Raw genomic sequence first — 22,545 nt, 5'->3', positions numbered from 1 at the left:
CTGGCTACCCACAATATGTGAGACTTTGGGACATTGGGACATTTGGGACAGACAGGGGACGGTCCTGTCTCCCTTCCTGGTCACGCTGTACACCTCAGACTTCAGGTTCTGGTCACAGTTCTGCCACCTGCAGGAGTTGTTTAGGTGACTTTGCCATTGTGGGCTGTGTCATTAGGGACCATGAGGTGGAGTACAGCAGTGGTGGGACGGAACTAGGGCTGTTCGATTTTGCCCAAAAATAAAATCTCGATTTTTTTCTCTCAAAATCCGATTTTCGATTACGATTATTTTGTGAATTGACAAAAGGCAAAGAAATGATTTCAAATATGCTGTTTTTTTATTGAACATTTGCCCCATTGGGCTTTAAGTGCAAACTTTGCTCTTATTAAACCAAAAATGAATGAATAAAGTGCAAAACTCTGTAAAATAAGTTGAAAAAAGTTTTAAAAAATATAATAAAATATAAAGTTTTATCTCTGAAAAAAAAAATCAGCAAATCAGCACTTGCAAACATACAGTAAGTTATATTTCCAATTAAATAAAACAAGACATTTTCTAAATAAACTAAACTGGGTCTTTGCATGCTAAATAATAATGCAACCCATGAAGGAGGTAGAGGTGTGTAATGTCAGTCATTACATTTGCTATTCACATTTGCAAGTTTTTTGCGAGGAACACGAGCCGGTCTACCGCATCTGGCTTGGGGGATGCCCGGTGGCATGTTACAACGCCCCCTCCTACACTAAAGAGCCTCTCCGATGGGGCACTTGTCGCAGGTATTGAGAGGTATTTCCATCAATCATTAATATGGTATCAATCATTAATATGTGTGCAGACAAGGTAAAAAAATAAAAAAAAATAAAATAAAAAAAAAAAAAGTGAAAAATCGATTTTACGATTTTCACGTTTTAACATCGTTCTAATTACATAATCGCGATTACGATTTAAAATCGATTAATCGAACAGCCCTAGACGGAACCAGCTGCAGCTCAATGTCTCGAAGACAAAGCCATCACCAATCACCATCAACGGATGAGAAGTGGACATTGTGGACAACACAAGTACCTGGGTGTCCACAAAGACAATAAACTGGACCATAAACACAGATGCTGGTGTTTAAGAGGAGTCAGGGCCGACCGTACCTCTTCGGGAGGCTCAGCTCTTCAACGACTGAAGAAACATGCTGCAGATATTCTATTGTTCGGTGGTCTCCAGCATCATCTTCTACGCTGTGGTGTGTTGTGGAAGCAGGCTGAAGGCAGCTGACGCCAACAGACTCACTGAGCTCATCAGGAGAGCTGGCTCCGTCCTGGTGCTGAGCTGTGTGTGGAGGTGTCAGAGAGGAGGATGCTGAGGAAGCTGCTCAGCTTCTTGGACAACACCTCTCACCCCCTGCACGCCACGCTGATGATCTGACAGAGCCTTCAGTTGCACCACCAAGGTGCACCACAGAATGCCACAGGAGGTCTTTCCTACCCGTGAACTGTGTAACTCTTCCCCCTTCTGCAGGAGGGTAGGGATGGGCGGTATGGACTAAAAAATGTATCACGATAATTTCTGGCATTTATCCCGATAACGATAAAAAAAAAAATACCAATACAAAAAGTGTCATCAACGGGAATTTATCTTTCTTTCTTTCTTTCTTTCTTTCTTTCTTTCTTTCTTTCTTTCTTTCTTTCTTTCTTTCTTTCTTTCTTTCTTTCTTTCTTTCTTTCTTTCTTTCTTTCAGGCTCATTAATTTCTTTCTTTCTTTCTTTCTTTCTTTCTTTCTTTCTTTCTTTCTTTCTTTCTTTCTTTCTTTCTTTCTTTCTTTCTTTCTTTCTTTCTTTCTTTCTTTCTTTCTTTCTTTCAGGCTCATTAATTTCTTTCTTTCTTTCTTTCTTTCTTTCTTTCTGGCTTCTTTCTTTCTTTCTTTCTTTCTTTCTTTCTTTCTTTCTTTCTTTCTTTCTTTCTTTCTTTCTTTCTTTCTTTCTTTCTTTCTTTCTTTCTTTCTTTCTTTCTTTCTTTCTTTCTTTCTTTCTTTCTGGCTCATTTCTTTCTTTCTTTTCTCAATTTATCGTTTTTACCGTGAGATGACAAATTCTTACCGTGGGGAATTTTTTTGACGGTATATCGTGAACGGTAAAATATCGCCCATTCTTACAGGAGGGATACATAATTAAAAGATTTCTTCAATTTGTACTTTGTTATTTTATTTGTATTTTTTAGGCATTATTTCCGCAATCAGCCAGACACACTTGGACACTTTTAGTATTTTTGTACTTCGTGTTCTTATTTGATTTTTATTTAATTGTTCTCCCTTCTGTAATTGAGTTTATTTCCCTAACCTTGTTACTCTACTCTGGCACAACAATTTACTTTTTATTATTAGGAATTAATAAAGTTGATCTTATCTTCTCTTGTAGAGCTCAAGAGGAAGCTGAGGGTGTTTCCTACTCACATGTCAATCATGTTGAGACTACCACCCCAAGTTGTTTGTTTTAAGTCAGACTGTTTATTGTGTTTAAACCACGAACACCACTGCTTGACGCTGTGGTTTACATTTTTGAGGTGGATGCTCCACAGAGCAGTTTGTCTCCAAAACACTCGGATTTATCGAGTTTCAGAGGGTTCTTTCATGCAATCACGTGAAACTCGTTGGTTGAGTGTTTACCTTCCAGTTTTGTTTTTCTATGAGAGGACGTTGTTGGAGTTGGAGCTGACCGATTAGGAGCAACGAATGCTTTTATTGCAAATGTTGGTTCGTAAACGAAAGAGGAGTCGTGTGAGGAGGTGGTCTGTACGTCCCTGGAACGAGTCTAGCAGAAGGGACAAAGCGGAAAAGTGAAGTGTCAGAAATTATGCAGTACAGCGGACCAATCACAGATCTAATGGTGCGCATCGCGTCAACGGATGGTTAGAACATTTTGGAGCTACACATTGGGCATCTCTGCAGGGGAGGGGGGTCGCGTCGACAGATATGCCTTGCGTTGTGACGCCTTTATGTCGAAGGAGAAGCTTAAATCCGGGTTTTAGGTGGTGGCTGTGCCCTTCCTTGTGTCTTGTGTATCTGGTCTGGTGTGTTATGCTTAAAAGTGTGATTTTAATGGATCTTTTGAGCATAAATAAACAAGATACGTTGTGATTCTTACCTTCAGCAGGTGAAGCTTCCCTCCAGATGTCCGCGTACAGATGACGAAATGTTTGGTGAAGAGGAAACACTGCCTCTCTCCTTCCTTCCTCAGGGAGAGTGAACCCAGCCGGACCTTACTGAGCATGCCCCGTTCGCTGCTGGATGGCAAATGGATGAGAGAACCTGCCCACAGAGGGAATGGGTGAAGAGATGGAGCGCTGGACGAAAGCTGTTGGGTGACAGGAAACCACGAAGTTGAAGCTCACCTTGTCTGACGAAGGTCTGGCTCGTGTCCAGCAGGATGTCGCAGCCTTCCACGATCATCCTCTCGATGGCCAGATTCTTCCTGATGTTCTCTGTGTCGCTAACTTCATCGTGCATCATCCTGAAAACACAAACCATCATCAGCAAAACATACATGCAGAGAGGTGTTTATAGATGAATATTCACAGAAGCTCAAAGAATGGACCAGATTTCTCCATAACCATGACTGCTGCTGAAAGTGGATCTACTGAATAATAGGAATACTTAGGATTTCCCAAATGTTTTTCTTTTCCTTTTATTTTCACCCCATTTTTATGAAATAAATACATGTTCCAACTTCCGGGTTGAAATAAGAAGAGTTGCAGTTCCTATACTGACCACTAGGTCATTTACAGTCTGGTACAAAAACAGTTTTGGTCTCCTGATTACATTTCACATCTGTGACACCTGAAAGGAAGTTTTTGTACCACATCAGGTAAAATTATAGAAAGCGACAAATCTACATACAGTATAATAAGAACTTTTGATTGGCAGGTGGCACGGCCAGCGGTTAGCTGTCATCCCTTGAGCTACTACTTAGTATTTAGCCTCGTTCGGGTCAAAGCAGCCTGCAGAACATTTCAAGACCGTTAAGCAGAAGTTTACTGGGTCAATCGGGCCGTGATGACAGTCGGTTTGCCTGAGTAGAACGGGTCTAATGGGTTTCTCCGTCCCATGCATCACTCACTTCAAAGTGAATGGACGGTGGGATATTTTTCAAAGTACGTGGCTCATTTGTGGAGCAAAAAGGAAGATTGGTTGTTCATGGTATGACCACTGGCACCAGAGTGGGGGGGCCAGCGGGCCATTGGCCCCCCCACTTTACGGTCCCTGGCGCCCATGCACGGTTCCACCCGGTTTTTATGACTAGACTGTTTAGTTGAGTTCTTCTTTAGGTGAAGACAATGAAGAGAAACAGATGTTTTAAAACTGATAGCTCCCATTCTGTTTTTCTCAAAGTTTTAGTGATCTTAGACCTTTGCTGAGTTAACATCTCAAGTAAGAAACAATCAACAGCAAATATATGATTGAAAGTGTGACATGTTTAGGTGTCTTTCCCCGCAGGTTCCTCCACAGATAAGGTTCAACATCTGCACCAATAACTTACAAAACACCTCCTTTTTCAGTATAAATAGGACTGGATCAATGACCACTGCGTGCATTTCTCTCATAGCTCTGTTGTTTGAGAAAAGTGCACCCCCGGCTGGAAAATATTGTGCATGATATAATAAAGCTTGTATCAACATTTGATTCTGTTCACTGGTTTTCTTATGGTGCATCAGACAAACAAACACGCAGATCTTTCAGTTTCAATGATGGCAATCGCGTCCATACTGAGTGGCTACCCGGTAGCGACAATCTCCAGTTTAGTTTACCGTAGTTTAGTTTATTTAGCACATAATAAAAAATAACATCACACAAATAAGTGCAGTTAAAAGAAACTGTGCAGGGAGGAGCGAGCAAGCCAGTAGGCTTATGAGGAGCCCCCACCTAATAACATTTAACAATAAAGTTATGAGGATACAAAATCATAAAATAAAAAGAAATAATACATCATAAAAATTGAATGCAGAACATGAAGGAAAATAAAAAATTACTGTAGACCTATGATCACATGATCATAAAAATATGAATATTATGCTGAACAAATGGCAACACAGAATATGAAGTACAAAAGAAACATTAACAGTGGGAAAAGCAAGAGCTTTCTTAACTACATTGTTGAATTAAATGCTCTCTTGAGCAACTTTTGAAAATGGATAGGGACCTACAATTGTTTGCAATCTGGTACCAACTATTCCAGACTTTGACACCTCTAAACCTAAACAAAAATTGGCTTCTAGATTCCAGACATTTCGGCGGATGTAGGGCGAGGGCCTGTCGTGTTGAGTAGGAATGAAATTGAGAGTTTGTAGCGAAGTATGACCTAAAGTGCTCAGGAAGATTTCCTTCTGAGGAAAATATCTTGTAAAGAAAAATGCATATTTGGTAACTGTTGATGTCATAAATAGTAAGGATCTGTAGATTTTTAAATAAGCGGCTACTTTGCTGCCCTGTCTCCTTTTTGATGAGGATTCCTGCTCCCTGAACAAACCTCGGGTTATCACAGGATTCATCGACCTTGCCAATCTGTCTCACGGCAAATCAAAAAATCTCATCGACTGTGCCGTGAAACTGAAACTGTTTGGACGTGTCAGGATTAATGAAATTCTTTATCTGGCAAAAAGTCTGAGTACAAAGAAGCACAATGAGCAGGTGAAGAAAAAACGTGATATTTTAATGAGACTCAGTTGCAGCCTTGTATCTTGATCGCCAAGAGTAGCATTCAGGGGGCACAATGAGACTGATGGCAGTGCAAACAGGCAGTTCTGTGGAGTTGGTGCTGCTTTAGCGGAAACTGACTACACTTGCAGAGCGCTTGGGCTCGTCAACAGTCTTCAGCGGTAAACACCATACAAAACCCACCCACTCCTGTTGTTCAGTGTGTGTATGTGTGTGTGTGTGTGTGTGTGTGTGTGTGTGTGTGTGTGTGTGTGTGTGTGTGTGTGTGTGTGTGTGTGTGTTTGTCAGATGGTAACAAGTGTGTTGTAAGTCCCAGTAAAATGATGATGGGTGCTAATAGTTTATCCAACTACATGAAATAGTAACATGTAAATTGTAACGTAGGATTTTCTGCCCCCACCCCCATAAACACACAGCTTAGAGGTTGTGTCCCCACCCCACTGCTAATAACACACGTTGCCACTGATAAAACCGAGAAACACTATCCACCCCTCTGCGTGGAAAAAGACTGGTTGCATGCTGCAGTTCGTTACATAAATTGTTTCCGTTTTTGAAAATGATTTTCCACTTGATTTGAAGATTGACATTAAACAATACACACCGACTTCAGAGTGTGACAATAATTACTTGGTTCGCCTGACAGTCATTCAAGTTTAAGGCGTCACAACAACCCGGCGAAGAGCTCTCTGTCTCTCTCTACCCATCTGCCCCCCTCCCCCCGAACACATTTGGAACTGGACACAAAACTTTTAAAATTAGAATCATAAATTAACATACACTAAGATATGTAGCTGTGATTGAGAGAAGTTACAGTAGGCATGTCCCAGTTGGTTGCCCAGACCTGTTCACTCCACCCATTTACAACACGCACGCACACACACTTACTTTGACAGCTCCTCCAGTTTGGATTTGGCAAACTCCAGACTCTTGCGCTCCACGTGCTCGTGAGGTGTGTGTGCCAGCAGCTCGTGCAGCGTGATGATGTATCGTGGTATCTAAAATAACGGAAAGAGCATGAAGAGTATTTCCTCCAATATGTTATTGCAACTTTTAATACAATAATGTTTACATGAACTTGATTTGGGAGAGCAATAAAATCTATTCCAGTAAAAAAAAAAAAGATACGTTAAAGCAAAGTTTAAGCAAATATGCTGCATGAAAGTATTGCAAAGTTCTTCTGTCTTGGGTTACTGTCTTGGGTATCTAAACACCATTTAATAACAAATGTTCCCATTTATTCCACATTACAAACATTTTACATAAAAATAAATATAAAAGCAACTTCATATGCCAGTTTTTATCTCACCAATTAGTTAAATTAGTTAAAATGAACTTAAACTGTTGGGCCACTGTGATTATGAAACTTTTGTGAACATTTGTGATTAGGTGAAATTCGACTTTAAAGCTGTCTGAATCCTCAGCCTGGGACCAGTTTCGAGTTTCACCTAAATGGCCACTTTGTTTGGGGAATGTAAGGAAAGACTACAAAGCTGGGCTTTGTAGTCCAAGAGGTGTGAACAAAAGGCGGCGCCTGAGGCGACGCTTCACAGAATCTGATCTGCGATCAGCGGATTTCACCACGATCTGCCAGCGGGCATTGATGACGTCACCGCAGCCCCGGCGGATAAAACCGATGGGACCCCGGAAACCGCCCTCTTCAGCTCTCCTCTTCTTGCCACCAGCCTGTCGGGATCAACCGGTCTCCTTCCCTCCCCGGTCAAGGGAGGGTGGGACGCGCCCGGACCAGGATTGCCCGCCGAGCGGTACCCATCAGCGTTGCCACGGAGCGCTGCGCGCACTCCGGTCTCTCTCTCCTACTAACTTCCCCTCTCTGCTCTGAGTCCTCTTCGCCAGAAGGACCTCATCCTCCGGTCAGCTTGTCCAGCCTCAGCCGTGAGCTTCATCCACCTGAATCCGTGACGCCCTGCGCCTCGGCGATTAGACTGACGTTCTACACGGAACCGGTCACCGCGCGCCTCGAGGCGCGTGAGAGGCTCCGTGATCAGGAAGGAGAAGCCGGCTCAAGGTAGCGCTGCACCAAGGGTCTTTTCAATTCAGAGTTGGAAGGAGAAAAGAGGACCGGGAGGAAAAACCCCGGCATAAGTGTGGGTCAGGCACCTGATAGAGCCGAACCGAGCCGAGAGCTCTCCCAACGCCCTCAGGACACCGCGACCCCTCCAGATCCAGAATCAGGAGACGTGAGGCTGTGTTTGGGCAATTAATTAGTTTATTAAGCGGTTAACGTTGACTTGTGTCTACTGTAATTTAGTATGCATATTACTGTGTAACGCACCGACGGTCTCCTACAGACTGCCGGCTGTGGCCATTTTGTGTGTATTTTTGATATGATTGTCCTTTGTTCCCTTCCTTTTCACTAACTACACAGACACGTTAGTAATTAGACCACGAGGCTTCCTCGTTCTTTGTTAGACCCGCGTAGCGCCGTTTCGCCAGTTATTCGTGTTTTAAATACCGTGTCCGCCATTTTCTATTGTTTCACGTGGCGTGACGTGGGCCGCCATCTTGGCATTACATGATTTATTGTCCCTTTTTATGTAATAAGTTTGTTTTCTGTGTAGTTTAGGTAAACACATTCTGATTAATTTGAATGAGAGACGTTGTTTGTGATTATTTTACACATATTTTGTTACAAATGCTGGTTTGCCAGGGTCTGTGCCGAACTTTGCCTCCTTCAACTATTATTCTGTAGAATAATGAACTTTGAGACTGATTCTGCTGTTAAAGTTATCATTTTCCTGATTATATCAGGTGGTGCCCCGTTTTCATTTTGATAATTAAATTTGATAAATAATCTACTTTATTAATTATTAATAATTGTCGGAGGACAATAAGCTAAGCTAGAATAGCTAGTTTTTGGTAATAAGAACTGGATGTAACTCAGGGGGGTTTGTCTTCTGAGGCTTCTCAGATGGTTCTGAAATCATCTGCCATGCAGCCGATTTGTGCCAGAAGAGCCGTGGAGCTGCTTCAGGACCTCCCGTTTCAAATATTGTTCCATTAATTTGCCCGTTTCTTGTTTCTGTCACAAGAACAGACAAAAATTGACAGAGGAACTTAAAAGTTCATTCAAAATAACTTTAACGTTCCCATAAAAATAGTAAAGAGTAAAAAAAAGAGTAAAAATTGAAAAATCAAAACATCTATTTATACATTTCCTGTAAAAAGAGGGAAAAAAGCTCAGTCTCGTCTCATTGGTCGGTTCAGATGGCCTAATGTTTGGGTTTGAATCCCTCAGGTTTGAATCCTATAAATCCTCTTTTGTTGTATTTTATTGTCTTTTTTGGTTTAAACTTTGAATCATGCTTTATATTTATTTTAATGTCCTTGTAAAACACTTTGAATCACCTTGTTGTTGAATTGTGCTATAGAAATAAACTTGCCTTGCCTTGTCATGATCAGGCTCCGCCCCCCAGAATCCTGCATCAGCTCTGAGTTTAAATCAATATCAGAACCTTACAAACTCTAAGATGCTTTTTAGTACGCATGCACTTTTGTTTTGTCATTACAGGACCATAAACGGGTGTAAAAGTGTTTTGTGGTAGAAAGCGTGTCGCTGAAAAAAACTCTGATTTCATGGGGACTTCAAACGTCCAAGTCGAGCCGCTGCGTTACCTGGAACATGGGATATGTGAGGAACGTCTCCAACATGCGACCCTCACACGCAGCGTTGGACTCGTACTGCTTCAACAGCTTGTCAAAGTCTCTGTTTTGCTTGCAGTTGGCCAGAACCTGCAGGCTGTACTGGTGGTTCCTCACAAACTCCTGGTAGATGTTCAGCATGGGCAGCAGGATGTCAAACAGGTCCGCTACCAGAGAGAAACAACACATTTATGCATCTTTACTGATGGCAAAGGACTCTTTTGGTTTCATGTGAAAGACTGAAATATTTTTGCTTCACTGTCAGATTTGTTTGGTCTCAAACATTAAAACCCAGATGTGCGTTACTCACCCAGAACCAGAGTTGGCCAGTTTGCGATACGAGCATTCAGGCCCTGGTGGAAGATCTCGTGCAGAAACATGATGGTCTCACTGGAAACAAAGACCGAGTCTGAATCCACTTAAAGTGAGATTTGTAAAGAAACTATGAGGGTGGTCGCACTTTTTAAAGCTTGAAAATTCAAAGAAAAAGTAGCTTAAATTTACAATACATCTATATTCACGCATCAAACAGTCTGAAGTGGTTTGAGCCATTGTGGAAGAAACTAAATACAGACAAAAATGGTGTGTTATGGCTGAAACAGAAAGTTAAAGTGAAGCCAACTCTAAGAAATAGGGTATTTATCTGTCACATGAGTCTGAAAACTACCCAATAAAAATGCAGTTCCTCTCCTGGTTACAAAACTGAGTTCATCTCCATGTTAAAATGTTCAACTTTACCTGTTGAGGAAGATGCTGCTGACGTCGTCGTGGCTGATGGGTGGTTTCTTGGAGCTGGCGGCCATGCGCAGCGGCCTGAGGAAGCAGTTGACCAGGATGGAGAGCTGGTGGACGTACTCCGTCTCCGCTTCCACCATGTTGAAAACGATCTGGTTCCTCTTCCTCATGCTCTCAGCGTGAGGGGAGGAGATGTAGTCCTGGACGATGATCTTCCACTTCCTCCGGCAAAGCCAGCCACGCATGAAGCTTTGCACCTGCACAATCACAGCAACACGCCTGTGACCCTCTCCACCGCTGCTCCAACGACACGTCTCATGTGATTTCAACAACATACCTTCTTGATCTTCTTGATATCTGGGTCTTCTTCCTCCTGGTTGCTCTGGAACGGCAGCATCCGCTCCTTGGCTTTGTTCAACACTACAATCTGACACAACAACAGTCTCTAGGTGACTTCACGGATGTGGATGGGGAAAAACTCAGTAAAAGCACTTCAGAGGTTCACAGGAACACAGAGAATACGTCTTTAATCCTGCTTTCCGCCCAAAGAACTCTCAAGATCTTATTGGGCCTCAGCAGGAGACAACAGGGACCCTGAGCTCAGGTAGCAGGCGGTTGTGCCCGTCCTCCCATGATTCAAAAGCTCTGCTGGTCCTAGTTTCAGCTCTGGCGCCACTCGATCACTTGATCAGAATGGACTATGATCTGATGACTTTTATTATGTTTAAACATAAAATAAAAAAAAAAACAGGATGGGGGGGGGGCTCCTTTCATGACAGGTAGGTCACTTCAGGAGTCCTGCTGTGGTTTTATGTCAGAAATGAGTTTAATTTGGACGTCCTCCGTCTCAGGGCGCATGTGAGTGCCCGTGCATATGCACGTGTGTGCATTTAAGTATGCATGCTCACACAGATGAGGATGCACTCATGCATACCTCGGCTTTGAGCCTCTCGATCTCCGTGTCCTGGTCCTCCAGCTGCGTGCGAAGCTGATTGGCTGCGATCTTTTCCGTCTCCAGGATCTGGACCAGGTGGATGTACTTCTGCATCAGGATCTCACGCTCGACCATGATGTCAGAGTAGCTGACGGGGGCAGGGGAGGGGAGGGGAGGAGACATGACAGGGCGATTATTTAACACACAGACGGATGTTTTAGTGACAGTTTATGTTGGTCCAGAGCAGGAATTTGACAGCGTCTGTGCTCCGAGTCACATGTCAACATTCCTACCTATCTTGCCTAAAAATGGGAAAGATGGCCACAGAGAGAAAGAGGTGCGAGAAATGGAGGTCGAGTGGCGAGATGAGGTCTGTGATGTAACCGGCATGGCGCTACAGCACCAGCGTGACCTAAATGTGAACTGCTGCGAGCAGAGAGCGTCCATGCACACCCGCCCGCTCTCACGGCTGAGTCTGAGGTTCATCAGCACGAAGAGGAAGCGTTCAGATGACTTCACCTGTCTGATTCCCATGTTCGAAGGTCCCAAACCCCTGGATCCTGCTCCTTCAAGACCAGAACTTACAGTTCCTCTACTGGCACCACTGGTCTGGATCTATTAACCTTAAGTTTAAAATGTTCAACTTCACAGCAGAAATAAACATATTAACAGTCTGGTATCAAAAAAAGTTTTGGTCTCCATGGTTTGACTTCACATCATGCCAGATGTAATAATATAAAGCATTAAGTTTTTGAATAATTAGGGGTGTGGCCTTTTGATTGATGGATTGTACCACCAGGGCTAGTCATTGTCTCTTTAGCCATTTAGCACTGCTATACTTCTGAGTTGTGAATAAAGACCTTACAGAACATATTCATTCATCATTCTCCTCGGCATCAAAATGGACAGTGATCTTAAACTGGACAAGCAAAATAAATTCTGTAGTAAAATCCAGTTTTTATCATCTGAGGCTTTTATCTAAAATTAAATCTGTTTTATCTTTTAATGATTTTGAACGAGTGGTTCATGCTTTTATCTCAACCCGTTTGGACTACTGTAATGCCCTCTATACTGGCGTCAACCAGACCTCCCTTGCACGATTACAGTTAGTCCAAAATGCGGCTGCTCGTCTTTTAACAGGAACCCGCAAGCATGACCACATCACCTCCGTTCTGGCCTCCCTGTCTCTTTTTCTCTATTTTAAAATACTATTGTTTGTTTTTAAGTCATTAAATGGGTTGGCACCAAAATACATCTCAGACCTCCTACACGTTTACACTCCCTCGAGGTCTTTGAGGTCCTCTGCTCAGTCACGTCTTGTCTTTCCCAAAACCAGACAAAAAACCAGGGGCGACTGTGCTTTTTCAGCAATAGCCCCTAAACTCTGGAACGAGCTTCCTCCCCACATCAAAATGGCCCCCACCCTCGAAATTTTTAAATCTCGCCTTAAAACTTATTTTTATTCTTTGGCTTTTAATCCAGCATGAGAGTTGTGTGGTCTCTGTCCTGTCTTTTATGTTTATGAATCACTGGTTGTTGTCTGTTTGGTGAGTTTTTATTTCGTGCTTTTATGTGCTCTTATCTATTTTACTCTGTTTTTAGTTTTTACTATTTTATTATGTCTTGCTTTACTCATTGTGCAGCACGTTGGTAACCTTGTTGTATTTTAAAATGTGCTATATAAATAAAGTGGATTGGATTGGGTTGGATTTTTATTGTTTTTGTTATTTGTTATTGTCGGTTTTAGTGTCGGACCACGGTGACCGGTTGTGGGTCGGTCTGGAATGAGGCAGCTGGTGCTAACTGTGCATCAGCTAAATGCAACGGTCAAATTAAATCAAATCAAACATTATTTATAAAGCACCTTTCATACATAAAATGCAACACAAAGTGCATGTCGTTTCTGATGTCGCTGAAACATTCGAAACAGGAGACGCTGCTGTAAATGTTTGTAGGCAACTCTGCAGCTTTTCAGCTCTTCAGCGTTGAAGGGCCAAAGCAGGCGGGATCCATGGTGGATCATTTCAGGACCCTTCTGAAGGAAGTTTGCTGACACTCAAAATCAGCCAGCGACTTTGTGGGCTGACCTTGGTGGGTGACGACTAAAACTGTATTTTATCGTTCAGCGGCCGTTTGTCTTTGCTGTTGTCGTTTCCTCTAAATTAACATAATCACAACAATCTCCTCTACTATACGGTCCCCATGTTTGTGGATGTCAGTAGCCGACTTGTCGCTGCCCCCTGGTGGATGTATTGATGAGCAACCAATGGGAACACAGACATGTGTAGGGTGGAAACAGAAACAACTTGAACGGAGAGATGTATGAATGAACGCGTGGAGGAGTTTCCTGGTACCTGGCCTGCTGGATGCGTTCCACCCACTCGCTACAGTCCAACTCTTCTTCTGTCCGCAGCTCCAGAGGTTTCTGTCCATCGTGGCCAAAGATGACCAGGAAGTAGTGCTGCGTCACAGAAAAGAGACACAAAAATAATTAGTGGATGATGACACGAAGTAATGACACTCAACAGAAGACGCAAGTCTAACCTCGATTCATCTAATCTCTCTGTTATTTGGTTGGGCAGGTGGCATCTCTGTGGCTTCGGTTTGGGTTTTATTTGTGGCTCTACCAGAAATGTCACAAAGGTCAAGAGCCGGGTCAAACTTTTTTCATACGTTTTTGGAGGTGCTGCAAGAGAAGGATGTGGCCCAGATTTAACAGCAGAAATAAACATATTTACAGTCAAGAATCAGTTCTCCATAGTTTGAGTTCACTTCCATGACAAGTGGACGGGTCTGAGGTTTTATGGACCTCGATCGACCTTTTATGGATCCGCTAAAACTATATAAAGCAACAAATGTATACATACTTAGGCTTATGGACTTTCAATTGGACCACACGTTAGTTGATATACAAAACCCAGGGTATTGTTATTTAATTATGAAGTAAATGGGTTGTCCTGCCTTTGAAAATGCAGTAAACTTGTAGGGTCTACTACACTCTACTCATACATCCATATCCACACTTCCATATCCATGCTTATGGAAGTATAAGTACTTCCATATCCATACTCATACATCCATACTCATACTTCCATATCCATAACTCATACTTCCATATCCATACGTCCATGTCCATACTCATAATTCCATATACCGGTATATACATTGTCTCTCTTGCATTCATTGTTAAAGTATTTTTAAGCATGTCTGTATCATGTTGGAAATAAAGACTTTTGAGTTGAATTTTGAATTGAAAGTAGTCTGCCTTTTCCTCTCATCTGTGATGTTGTTTCCGGCTAGTGGGTCCCAAACAGAAGTACAGAGTTTTTGATTTTGATTCTCATAGTCACTTTGGACAATCGAGTATATCCTCCGAAGCATTTTTTCTATAATATGTCCCTTCAAATATTCATTGCATTCAAACTAACTCATAAATGTTTCATTTTCACAAAACAAAAAAGTGAAATCTCACTGAAAGATTGATGACTTCTCTGGAAGGAACTAAAGCCACAAAAACTACAAATACATATAATTTGAATGATCTAACAATCACTACAGTCAATATTTGGTGGCTCGGGCATGCCAATCTTTTAAAGGAAATAAAAATGTGTTTAAAAAAAAAAAGAAATCCCAAATTTTTCTGGTCATTTATGAAGACCATTGTTTTTTTTCAACCACTGAATTAAATATTTAATTTTTTAAATGTGAATCTTAACAAATGCGTGTCTTTATAAAACAAAAGTCATAGCTGACATAGCCTTGCTGCTTATTTATATTTTATGAGCTGACAATATAGTTGGCTCCGAGTCTGCGGCAGAGAGACAGCCGGTCTGTGTAGTAATGATGTAACGATAAGCGGGTGAAAAACACTTGCTCGCGTGTGCTGGCTACAAGCCAGGGAGGCTTAAGGGCTTGTTTGTCTGTCTGCGTGGGGGGGGTGGGGGGGTTACATAACCATCGAGGTTTATGCGGCTCCTTGCTAATGTGGTGTCCCCGGCCACGGGTCCGCTTACAGCTTAAGGATAACAATGAGCGGGACGGACAGACATGGGGAGGGAAATTTAAGCTGACTCGCCCTGCAACCAGCGTCAGCACGTCTCGGTCATCAGACTGGCATCCCTGGACGCAGATACGAGGCTCTGCACTTGCAGCCAGCGCTCAGTGTCACAACAAAAAAGTAACCTCCTGGTGTCAGGTTGGAGCTGGTCACTTCAGCGCTCTATAAGGCCGCAAACTGACTTTGGGGCATTAAACACTGCTGCATGAAAAATAAAAAAAAATAAAAAACCCATGCACTCTGAATCCCACTGCTCTGTACTGATTCTACTCAGGCCATAAGGTCAGATAGATACACTCCGAAAGGAACAACACTGCCACGCAACGTTATTAATTAATGACAAGTCATTAAACATAAACCTAAAATTGAACCAAAATGCAAATATCAAAGTCCGTCTTAATGCTTCTGGGAGAATTATGCAATTTTGCTGGTTCATTTTCATTAAAGAAAGAAAAATCTAGAATCCTCAGCGAAATAAGTAGCAAAATTAATCAAAAAGAATAATATATATTAATTTAATGAACGCTGATTATCGAAAATCAGACGTCATGGTTCAACACTGAGGGCTTTGAGCTCGGCAGCTGCAGGCCAGTGACCGCTAGTCCTCCTTCCAGCTCTGACGGCACCAGAAACCTACACTAGAACATCTCACTGTTAATCGGAACGGGTGTGGAATACTTGTGTCACTGACGTCTTACCAAACTATAAACCTGGTTTTGCTTGACACGTTTGTCCAAATGTATCATTTTCCTTTCAGATAGAACTGTTTCAGGTTCGTTATTGCTGGTATAAGGACATATTCTCAGGAATCAGGAATGGCTCAATGGTTTTGGATGATTTGGATGACACCTCTATGATGGGTGGTTTACAAACGCACATAATTTCAAGCATCATCCAGTGGGCATGAAGAAAAGATGTTTCCTCACGAGAGAGCTGGTAGTCTCACCTCTACATACTCTGACTAGCAACAGAAACGCTGCTGGAGCTGCCAGGATTTACCCTTCTCAAAGCAACATGGAATATCCTCACATCCTCTCATCCTCACACCCTTACATCCTCACATTCTCAAATCCTCTCATCCTCACATCTTTACATTCTCACATCCTCATATCCTTATATCCTCACATTCTTTCATCCACACATCCTTAGATCCTCACATTCTCACCTCACATCCTTACATCTTAACATCGACACATCCTCACCTCACATCGTTACCTCCTAACATCCTTACATCCTAATATCCTTGTATCCTCTCATCCACACATCCTCACATCTTAACATCGTTGGAATCTGTGGCGTCTTATCTCCCAGCTGAGACCAGCCTCTTGTTTGTGGACCGTAGCAGTTTGTGGATAGTGCCGGTTTTCTGTGACACAACTCAACCAAAAGTAATATTACAGCATTCACTGCACTTGTATTACCTGCATGAATCTTGCATAACTCAAGGACGTTAATATTCAGTTTCAAGCCCACAAACATCAAGCACTCCAAGTACACCTCAGGTTTTGTCTAATGCATAAAACACAAAGCACAAGTGTAGTATCTGCAGCATTTGAAATATGCTCACATTTCCACATCTCAACTGTTTTTGATGAGGCAGCATAGATGAAGAGAAATTGGACACTCCTGCATTTGGTTACAAATGTACTGCAGTCAGAGACACATGCACAGTAGAGTAAAATGTACAAGCTACAAATGTTGCAGGTACTGATGGAGTGTAGAAGAGGGTATTTGTTGGAGGTGTAGTTGCGCTGACTTGGTAGTTGGACATGACTGCAGGCCAAAGGAGCAGCAAGGATTGCTATTCTTAGTCCAGCACAGCAGCATCCCGGAGCAGCAGCCAGTCAGACATGAACTCACAGATGGCACTGTGGTTGAAAGCCACCGCAGGATCTAAGGTTAACGTTTTAATGTTATTTAACTCGTTACATCCTGTTTTATTGCTGAAAAACTTCCAAACCTACAGGTTTTCTGAAGAGTGCTCCTGAAGTCTCTTTTTCCTCGTACTGCACAGCTCCATGTTGGAAATGGGTGGGACCAACCAGCCTGGGAAGCTGGCTAGAACACACACCTTCTATCAATCACAGTGAGCTACTTCAGATTAGCTGGCTTAGCTTATGCTAACCTAAAAAGCTAATCAATAATACTTTAGATTAATTCTGATTAATCCTGTCCAAACATCTTCACTTCAGGGTGTCGCTACTGAAACGACATCTGAAACAAGTGCTGCCAGAGCTGAAATGAGGACTAACAGAGCTCAATCTGGCCTGTGGTTACCAGGGTTCCCGCCATTCTTGTCGGGTAAGCCTACCAACGTGACTGCGGTTTCTACAACTTTCCACTTGGAAGGGTCCTGAAATGATTCGTTGTGGTTCCCAATTCCTTGACACGATCCATTCTGGAGGAACTGCATCACTGCTGGGTGAACATTTGCAGCAGAACCTCCATTTCTCAGCTGTTTCAGTGGTGAAATCAGAAACGACTGCTAGATTTAACCAATGTTTAGTTACCACAAGCTAACTGCTCTTAGCCAAGCTTCATCCTCAGATCTCTTCAGACCAACCCACTAGTCAGGGCAAATGCTACTGACAACAACATGAGATACATGTCTTCTTGTGTCCCCCCCCTATTATTTAGAGTCTTTGCAGATAGCGGAAACACTTGGGCCTAATCTGGACTCCTTGTTGCACTTATAGCTCAGTTATGGCAATGGCAAGAGCGACGTGGACCAGAGGTGTCCCAGAGTTGTTCTAGAATTCAAAACCGGACCCAATTTGGCTTTTGCCATGTGTTGTATGAGCCGAAATTTAATAAACTGGTATTGGGATTGGACACAGCACGTATTATGAGGGGGCGACGCGTGACGCAAACGCCCAACAAAAATGAATTATGGGCCACGTCTGGTGTAGTTTAGACAGCCACATTCACCTGGACGTGTTGCCAACTGTCAAAGACAAATGTGGACTAAAGAAAACCGCAGATGTGGGCCTAGTTTGGGTTAAACATTCCCTTCAATCTGGGACGCTAATGCTTGAAACAGGTTTATGAAAACATACAGGAAAAGTCACTTCTGGTGGTTGGTTTGACCTTTTTCTTTGAGGACACAGCAATTTGGATCAAGGGAGCCAGTTTGTAGATGTAGATTGGAGGATGAATCTCTGCCTCAATCACATGCTGCATACCAATTTGTCAAGGGCTTTAAGGGCTCATATGACCTCCTTACGTCACATAGAGGTTTAATTCATTGGTGTCCACCGTGTACGATGATGACGCTTGCTTCGGGGTAGGGGTGGGGGGAAAGGGGTCAGTGATGTTGTCGCTGGTGGTGCCACTTCAGGTGGCTGTCGAGGCCGATGCGTGAGCCAATCATCCATCCACAGTCAGGCCAGGGGAGCCCGGACCTGGGGGCAATGGGGGCTGCCCTCTGATGTCGCTGGGCACATCTCTCGGTCCTTCTCTGCTGGTTGCTGTTGTGTATTTGTGAGGTTGTTCTGGCACAGGTGACCTGCCAGGCTGACCGGTCCAGTACCAGGATTTCAAGCATGGGACTGATGACAGTGTGCTTTAGAAGTTCTTTTGTGTATTCCTTGTAGCACCTTTTTTGTCCGGGAGCTCGTTTTGCGTCACTCAGTTGGCTGTAGAGGACTTGGCAGGGCAGGCGGGGGGTAGGCGGGGGGCAGGCGGGGGGCCGGCGGAGGTCAGGCGTACGGATGATGTGTCCTATCCACCGTAGGTGTCTTTTTGCAACTGTTGCTTCCATACAGATACAATTGCTGTTGGCCAGGATTTCTGTGTGGGGGACATGGTCTCCCCAAGACCAAGGATCTTCTGGAGTCAGCAAATGTGGAAGCCCTCCAGGTTCATCATATGATGCCTGTATGGAGTCCATGTTTCTGCCCCGTAGAGCAGAGTTGAAACACATACTGCGTTGTAGACAGCGACCTTAGTGCTGACCTCAGGTTTCGGTTTTCGAAAACTCTTCCGCATAGGCGTTCGGAAGCTGATGATGCTTTGTTGATGTGGTTGTGTATTTCCATGTCGAAGGAGCAGTGTGAGGCGTCAGATGTTAAAAAGGCTTCCGTCAAAACAGTATTCTAGGTTGACACCATCTCCAGGGTCCAGGGCACAATGGAAAAGATATGTGATGGCAGAGAGAAAGATGTTGAAGAGTACCGGCTGCAAGGCACAGCCTTGCCTCGTCCCAATGTTTACTTCGAAGGACTCTGATTGGAGTTCAATTCAATTCAATTCAATTTTATTTATATAGCGTCTAATGCAACAAAAGTTGTCTCTAGATGCTTTCCAGAGACCCAGAACATGACCCCCGAGCAATTATTACATAAACAATGACAGGTAAAAACTCTCATAGTGGGAGAAAAGCCTTAAGCCAAACAGTGGCAAGGAAAAACTCCCCTTTAGGAGGGAAGAAACCCTGAGCAGGACCAGGCTCATAAGGGGGGACAAACATAAAGGTAAGACAAACATTTTTATCAAATTCATTAATCGGGGGATACTATCTTTTAAGTTTGTAAAAAAAATAATTATGTCATCCACGTATAAAGCTATGCGATGCTCATATCCTCCAATAATTATACCCATGATGCCTTTATAAACTCTTGTTCATAAAGGCAATAGCGGACACCCTTGTCTCGTTGATCGGTGGAGAGTAAATGGTTTAGAGACATTATTATTGGTAAATATTTTATCAGTTGGGTTTGTATACGAGAGCTTTATCCATCTTAGAAAATGTGCACCAATTCCAAACGGTGCGAGCAGGTTAAAAAGGAAACCCCACTTGTTCCTGTCAAAGCCTTGACACGTGTGTAAGGATAACGCCGCTGTATCTCCAGAATTGTGTTTTTCATAATTCATATACAGAATGCGCCGAATATTATGAAATTCATGTCTATTTTTGACAAAGCCATTTTGATCATTGTCAACAAGATGGGGAAGATAGACTCCAGTCTTCTGGCCAACACCCCATCAGGCTAATAGGCCTGAAAGAGGAGCATTCGTTTGTTGTTTTGTTTGGTTTCAGGTTTAAAGTTATTATCGCAAGTCTCAAGAATGGAGGGAGTATTCCCTTCATATAGGATTCCTTGAACATGTCCAATAATGGGACCAAAAGTTTTCCCCAAATCTCTTGTAAAATTCAATTGGAAAGTCGTCCGGCCCTGGTGCTTTTCTATGGAGCTGGATCAGTCTCATAATTCATAAATGAACACGCCGATCCACAAATGCATAAGACAAAATTCACAAATGCACAGACCGATTCCCAAATGCACCGGACAAAATTCACAAATGCACACTACGATCCACAAATGCACACTACGATCCACAAATGCACAGACCGATTCAAAAATGCACAGGACAAGATTCACAAATCCACAGACCGATTCACAAATGCACAGGACAAGATTCACAAATCCACAGACCGATTCACAAATGCACAGAACAATTCACACATGAGTAGGACAAGATACACAAATGTATTTTTGATGCACACACAAATATAACTGATTTACAAACGTTTTTTTGTCTGTGAGCTGCGCTGGAAGGATGTGCAACCAATCAGATGTCTTCCTTTGTTTCAGCCAATCACATGAGCGTGGAGGACAATTTACTCTAAACCAATCAGATTAAAGGGGCGTGTATACCTGCTGTTGAGCCTATTTTGTAGTAGTTTAATAAACCAGCTGGTGGAATAAAGATAAATTAACAAGACACGCAACACGGGATGAAGAGGAGATCACTGCTCTGCTTTTCTTGTGATCTCGTAAAGAAAACAGCGCAATCGGAGATGGTTTGTCGGGCTGTTCAACCAGAGCCGCCGGGAGACTGGAGACCTCTTAGACCGCTTAATTATGGTTCTGCGTCAAATCGACGCCGTGCCTACGCCACAGGTTGCGCCGTGTCGCACACCCCACGCCGCAGCCCACACCTCCCAAAAATTGTAACTACGCATCAAGGCGACGATGACCAAACGCAGACTGAGAGGGCTGTGATTGGTTCGCTTGGTAGCAATGCATTTCCAGTTTCCGGTTTGAAGCAGTCGTGAACTTTCAGCCCTCCTCATCACTCGGTTCCCCGCTTCTCCGATGCATTTAGTATGCTCCGATAGGGGTGGGCGGTACACCGGTGTCATAGTCATCACCGGTGTGACACTGCGCCACGACATGGATTTTGCAATACCGTCAATACCGTAATAAATCAATTATAAAATAATAAGCCTAAATAAGGAATTAAAAACGTCGGTGATATGCAAGGTTTGCTGCCGTGTTGTGACAGCAAGAGGTGGAAACACAAGCAACCTGTTTCATCACTTAAAAAACATGCACGCCCGTGAATATGAAGAGGCAACCCGGGCCAAAACGAGCGCAAGTGCGACCAGCAGCTGGTCCCGCTGGGACCGCTGCTCCGCTGGTGCTGCTGCAGAACCAGCGGAGCAGCGGTCCCAAAACTACACAGCTTTCACTGCAGGCATCGTGTACTGCTGGTCTGCTGCTACACCTTACGACAAGAGTAGTAAGAAATGACAGGGCTTAAAGTATTCCGGCACTGTGCCGGATCTCCGGCGTACGGAGTTTTTTTTCTCGGCGTGCGAGTTTGACTGCTTTAAAAAAAAAAAAAAAAAGGTTTGAGAGAAAAAAAAAGGTTGAGTCAACCGAGTTCGTCTACCAATGGAATGAGAGGAAAGCAGCTCTGGCTCAACCAAACCGAACACTAGCCAATCAGAAGTGGAGCTGGGCGGGTCTTTGACGGCAGCGGAGCGCAGAGCGCTGTTTCAACCTGCCGGAATACGAATCACAGACTTCAAGATGGAGAAAAAATTAATGAATGTCGGTTTAAAAGAATCTTTTTGCCCAAAAGAAAGAAAGAGTGACAAAAAAATACCCATAACCATGTTCTTCTCTCGAAAAAACACACCTGTACCGCGGGCTTTAGAAGAAAATTAGAGAATAAGAGAATAAAATTAAGGGAAATTTTCCACCACCCGCTGTCCAACCAGCCCAACCGAGGTCCAGTATTACATTTTAAGACAGGTTTACAAAGTATTTAAAATATAATATAATAAAAATAAATATAATATTATATATATATATATATATATATATATATATATATATATATATATATATATATGTGTAAGATCTTTAGGTTTTTTGCCAAATAAGTATGTTGAGAATGCATAATACTCTCCCATGTCTCTTTTTGATAAGGATACCTACCATTTACTTATTATATTATAAAAATATTAACCTTATTCACATAAAGGGACAGGACAGGCTACTCCTCCCAAAACGTACCAAAAAATACCGTGATATTATACCGTCACCGTTCAAAAGATGAAAAATACCGTGATATTAATTTTAGGTCATATCGCCCACCCCTATGCTCCGACACGTCCTATTTAACTTCCTCCCTTTGCCTTCTAGTGCACTTTTTACCTCTTCGAGGCAG

The 22,545-nt window shown here is 42.9% G+C and overlaps 1 protein-coding gene across 4 annotated transcripts in view; it reads right to left on the bottom strand.

Moving 5' to 3' along the window:
* The window catches only part of rasgrf2a (Ras protein-specific guanine nucleotide-releasing factor 2a), a 69,113-nt gene that overhangs the window by 28,147 nt on the left and 18,421 nt on the right, over positions 1 to 22,545 (bottom strand). For all 4 annotated transcript variants that reach the window (XM_061733993.1, XM_061733995.1, XM_061733994.1 and 1 more), the window contains exons 2-10: positions 13,382 to 13,488; positions 11,028 to 11,175; positions 10,431 to 10,520; positions 10,097 to 10,350; positions 9,669 to 9,748; positions 9,332 to 9,525; positions 6,584 to 6,693; positions 3,379 to 3,497; positions 3,132 to 3,295 (exon numbers count right to left, since the gene is read on the bottom strand). In XM_061733993.1, the coding sequence (XP_061589977.1) occupies positions 3,132 to 3,295; positions 3,379 to 3,497; positions 6,584 to 6,693; positions 9,332 to 9,525; positions 9,669 to 9,748; positions 10,097 to 10,350; positions 10,431 to 10,520; positions 11,028 to 11,175; positions 13,382 to 13,488 (1,266 nt within the window). The remainder of the gene's footprint in view (positions 1 to 3,131; positions 3,296 to 3,378; positions 3,498 to 6,583; positions 6,694 to 9,331; positions 9,526 to 9,668; positions 9,749 to 10,096; positions 10,351 to 10,430; positions 10,521 to 11,027; positions 11,176 to 13,381; positions 13,489 to 22,545) is intronic.

This window comes from Cololabis saira, chromosome 11 (assembly GCF_033807715.1).
Source record: "Cololabis saira isolate AMF1-May2022 chromosome 11, fColSai1.1, whole genome shotgun sequence".
In the NCBI taxonomy this organism is placed as follows: Eukaryota; Metazoa; Chordata; class Actinopteri; order Beloniformes; family Belonidae; genus Cololabis; species Cololabis saira.
This window is presented reverse-complemented; position numbering and strand designations above follow the sequence as displayed.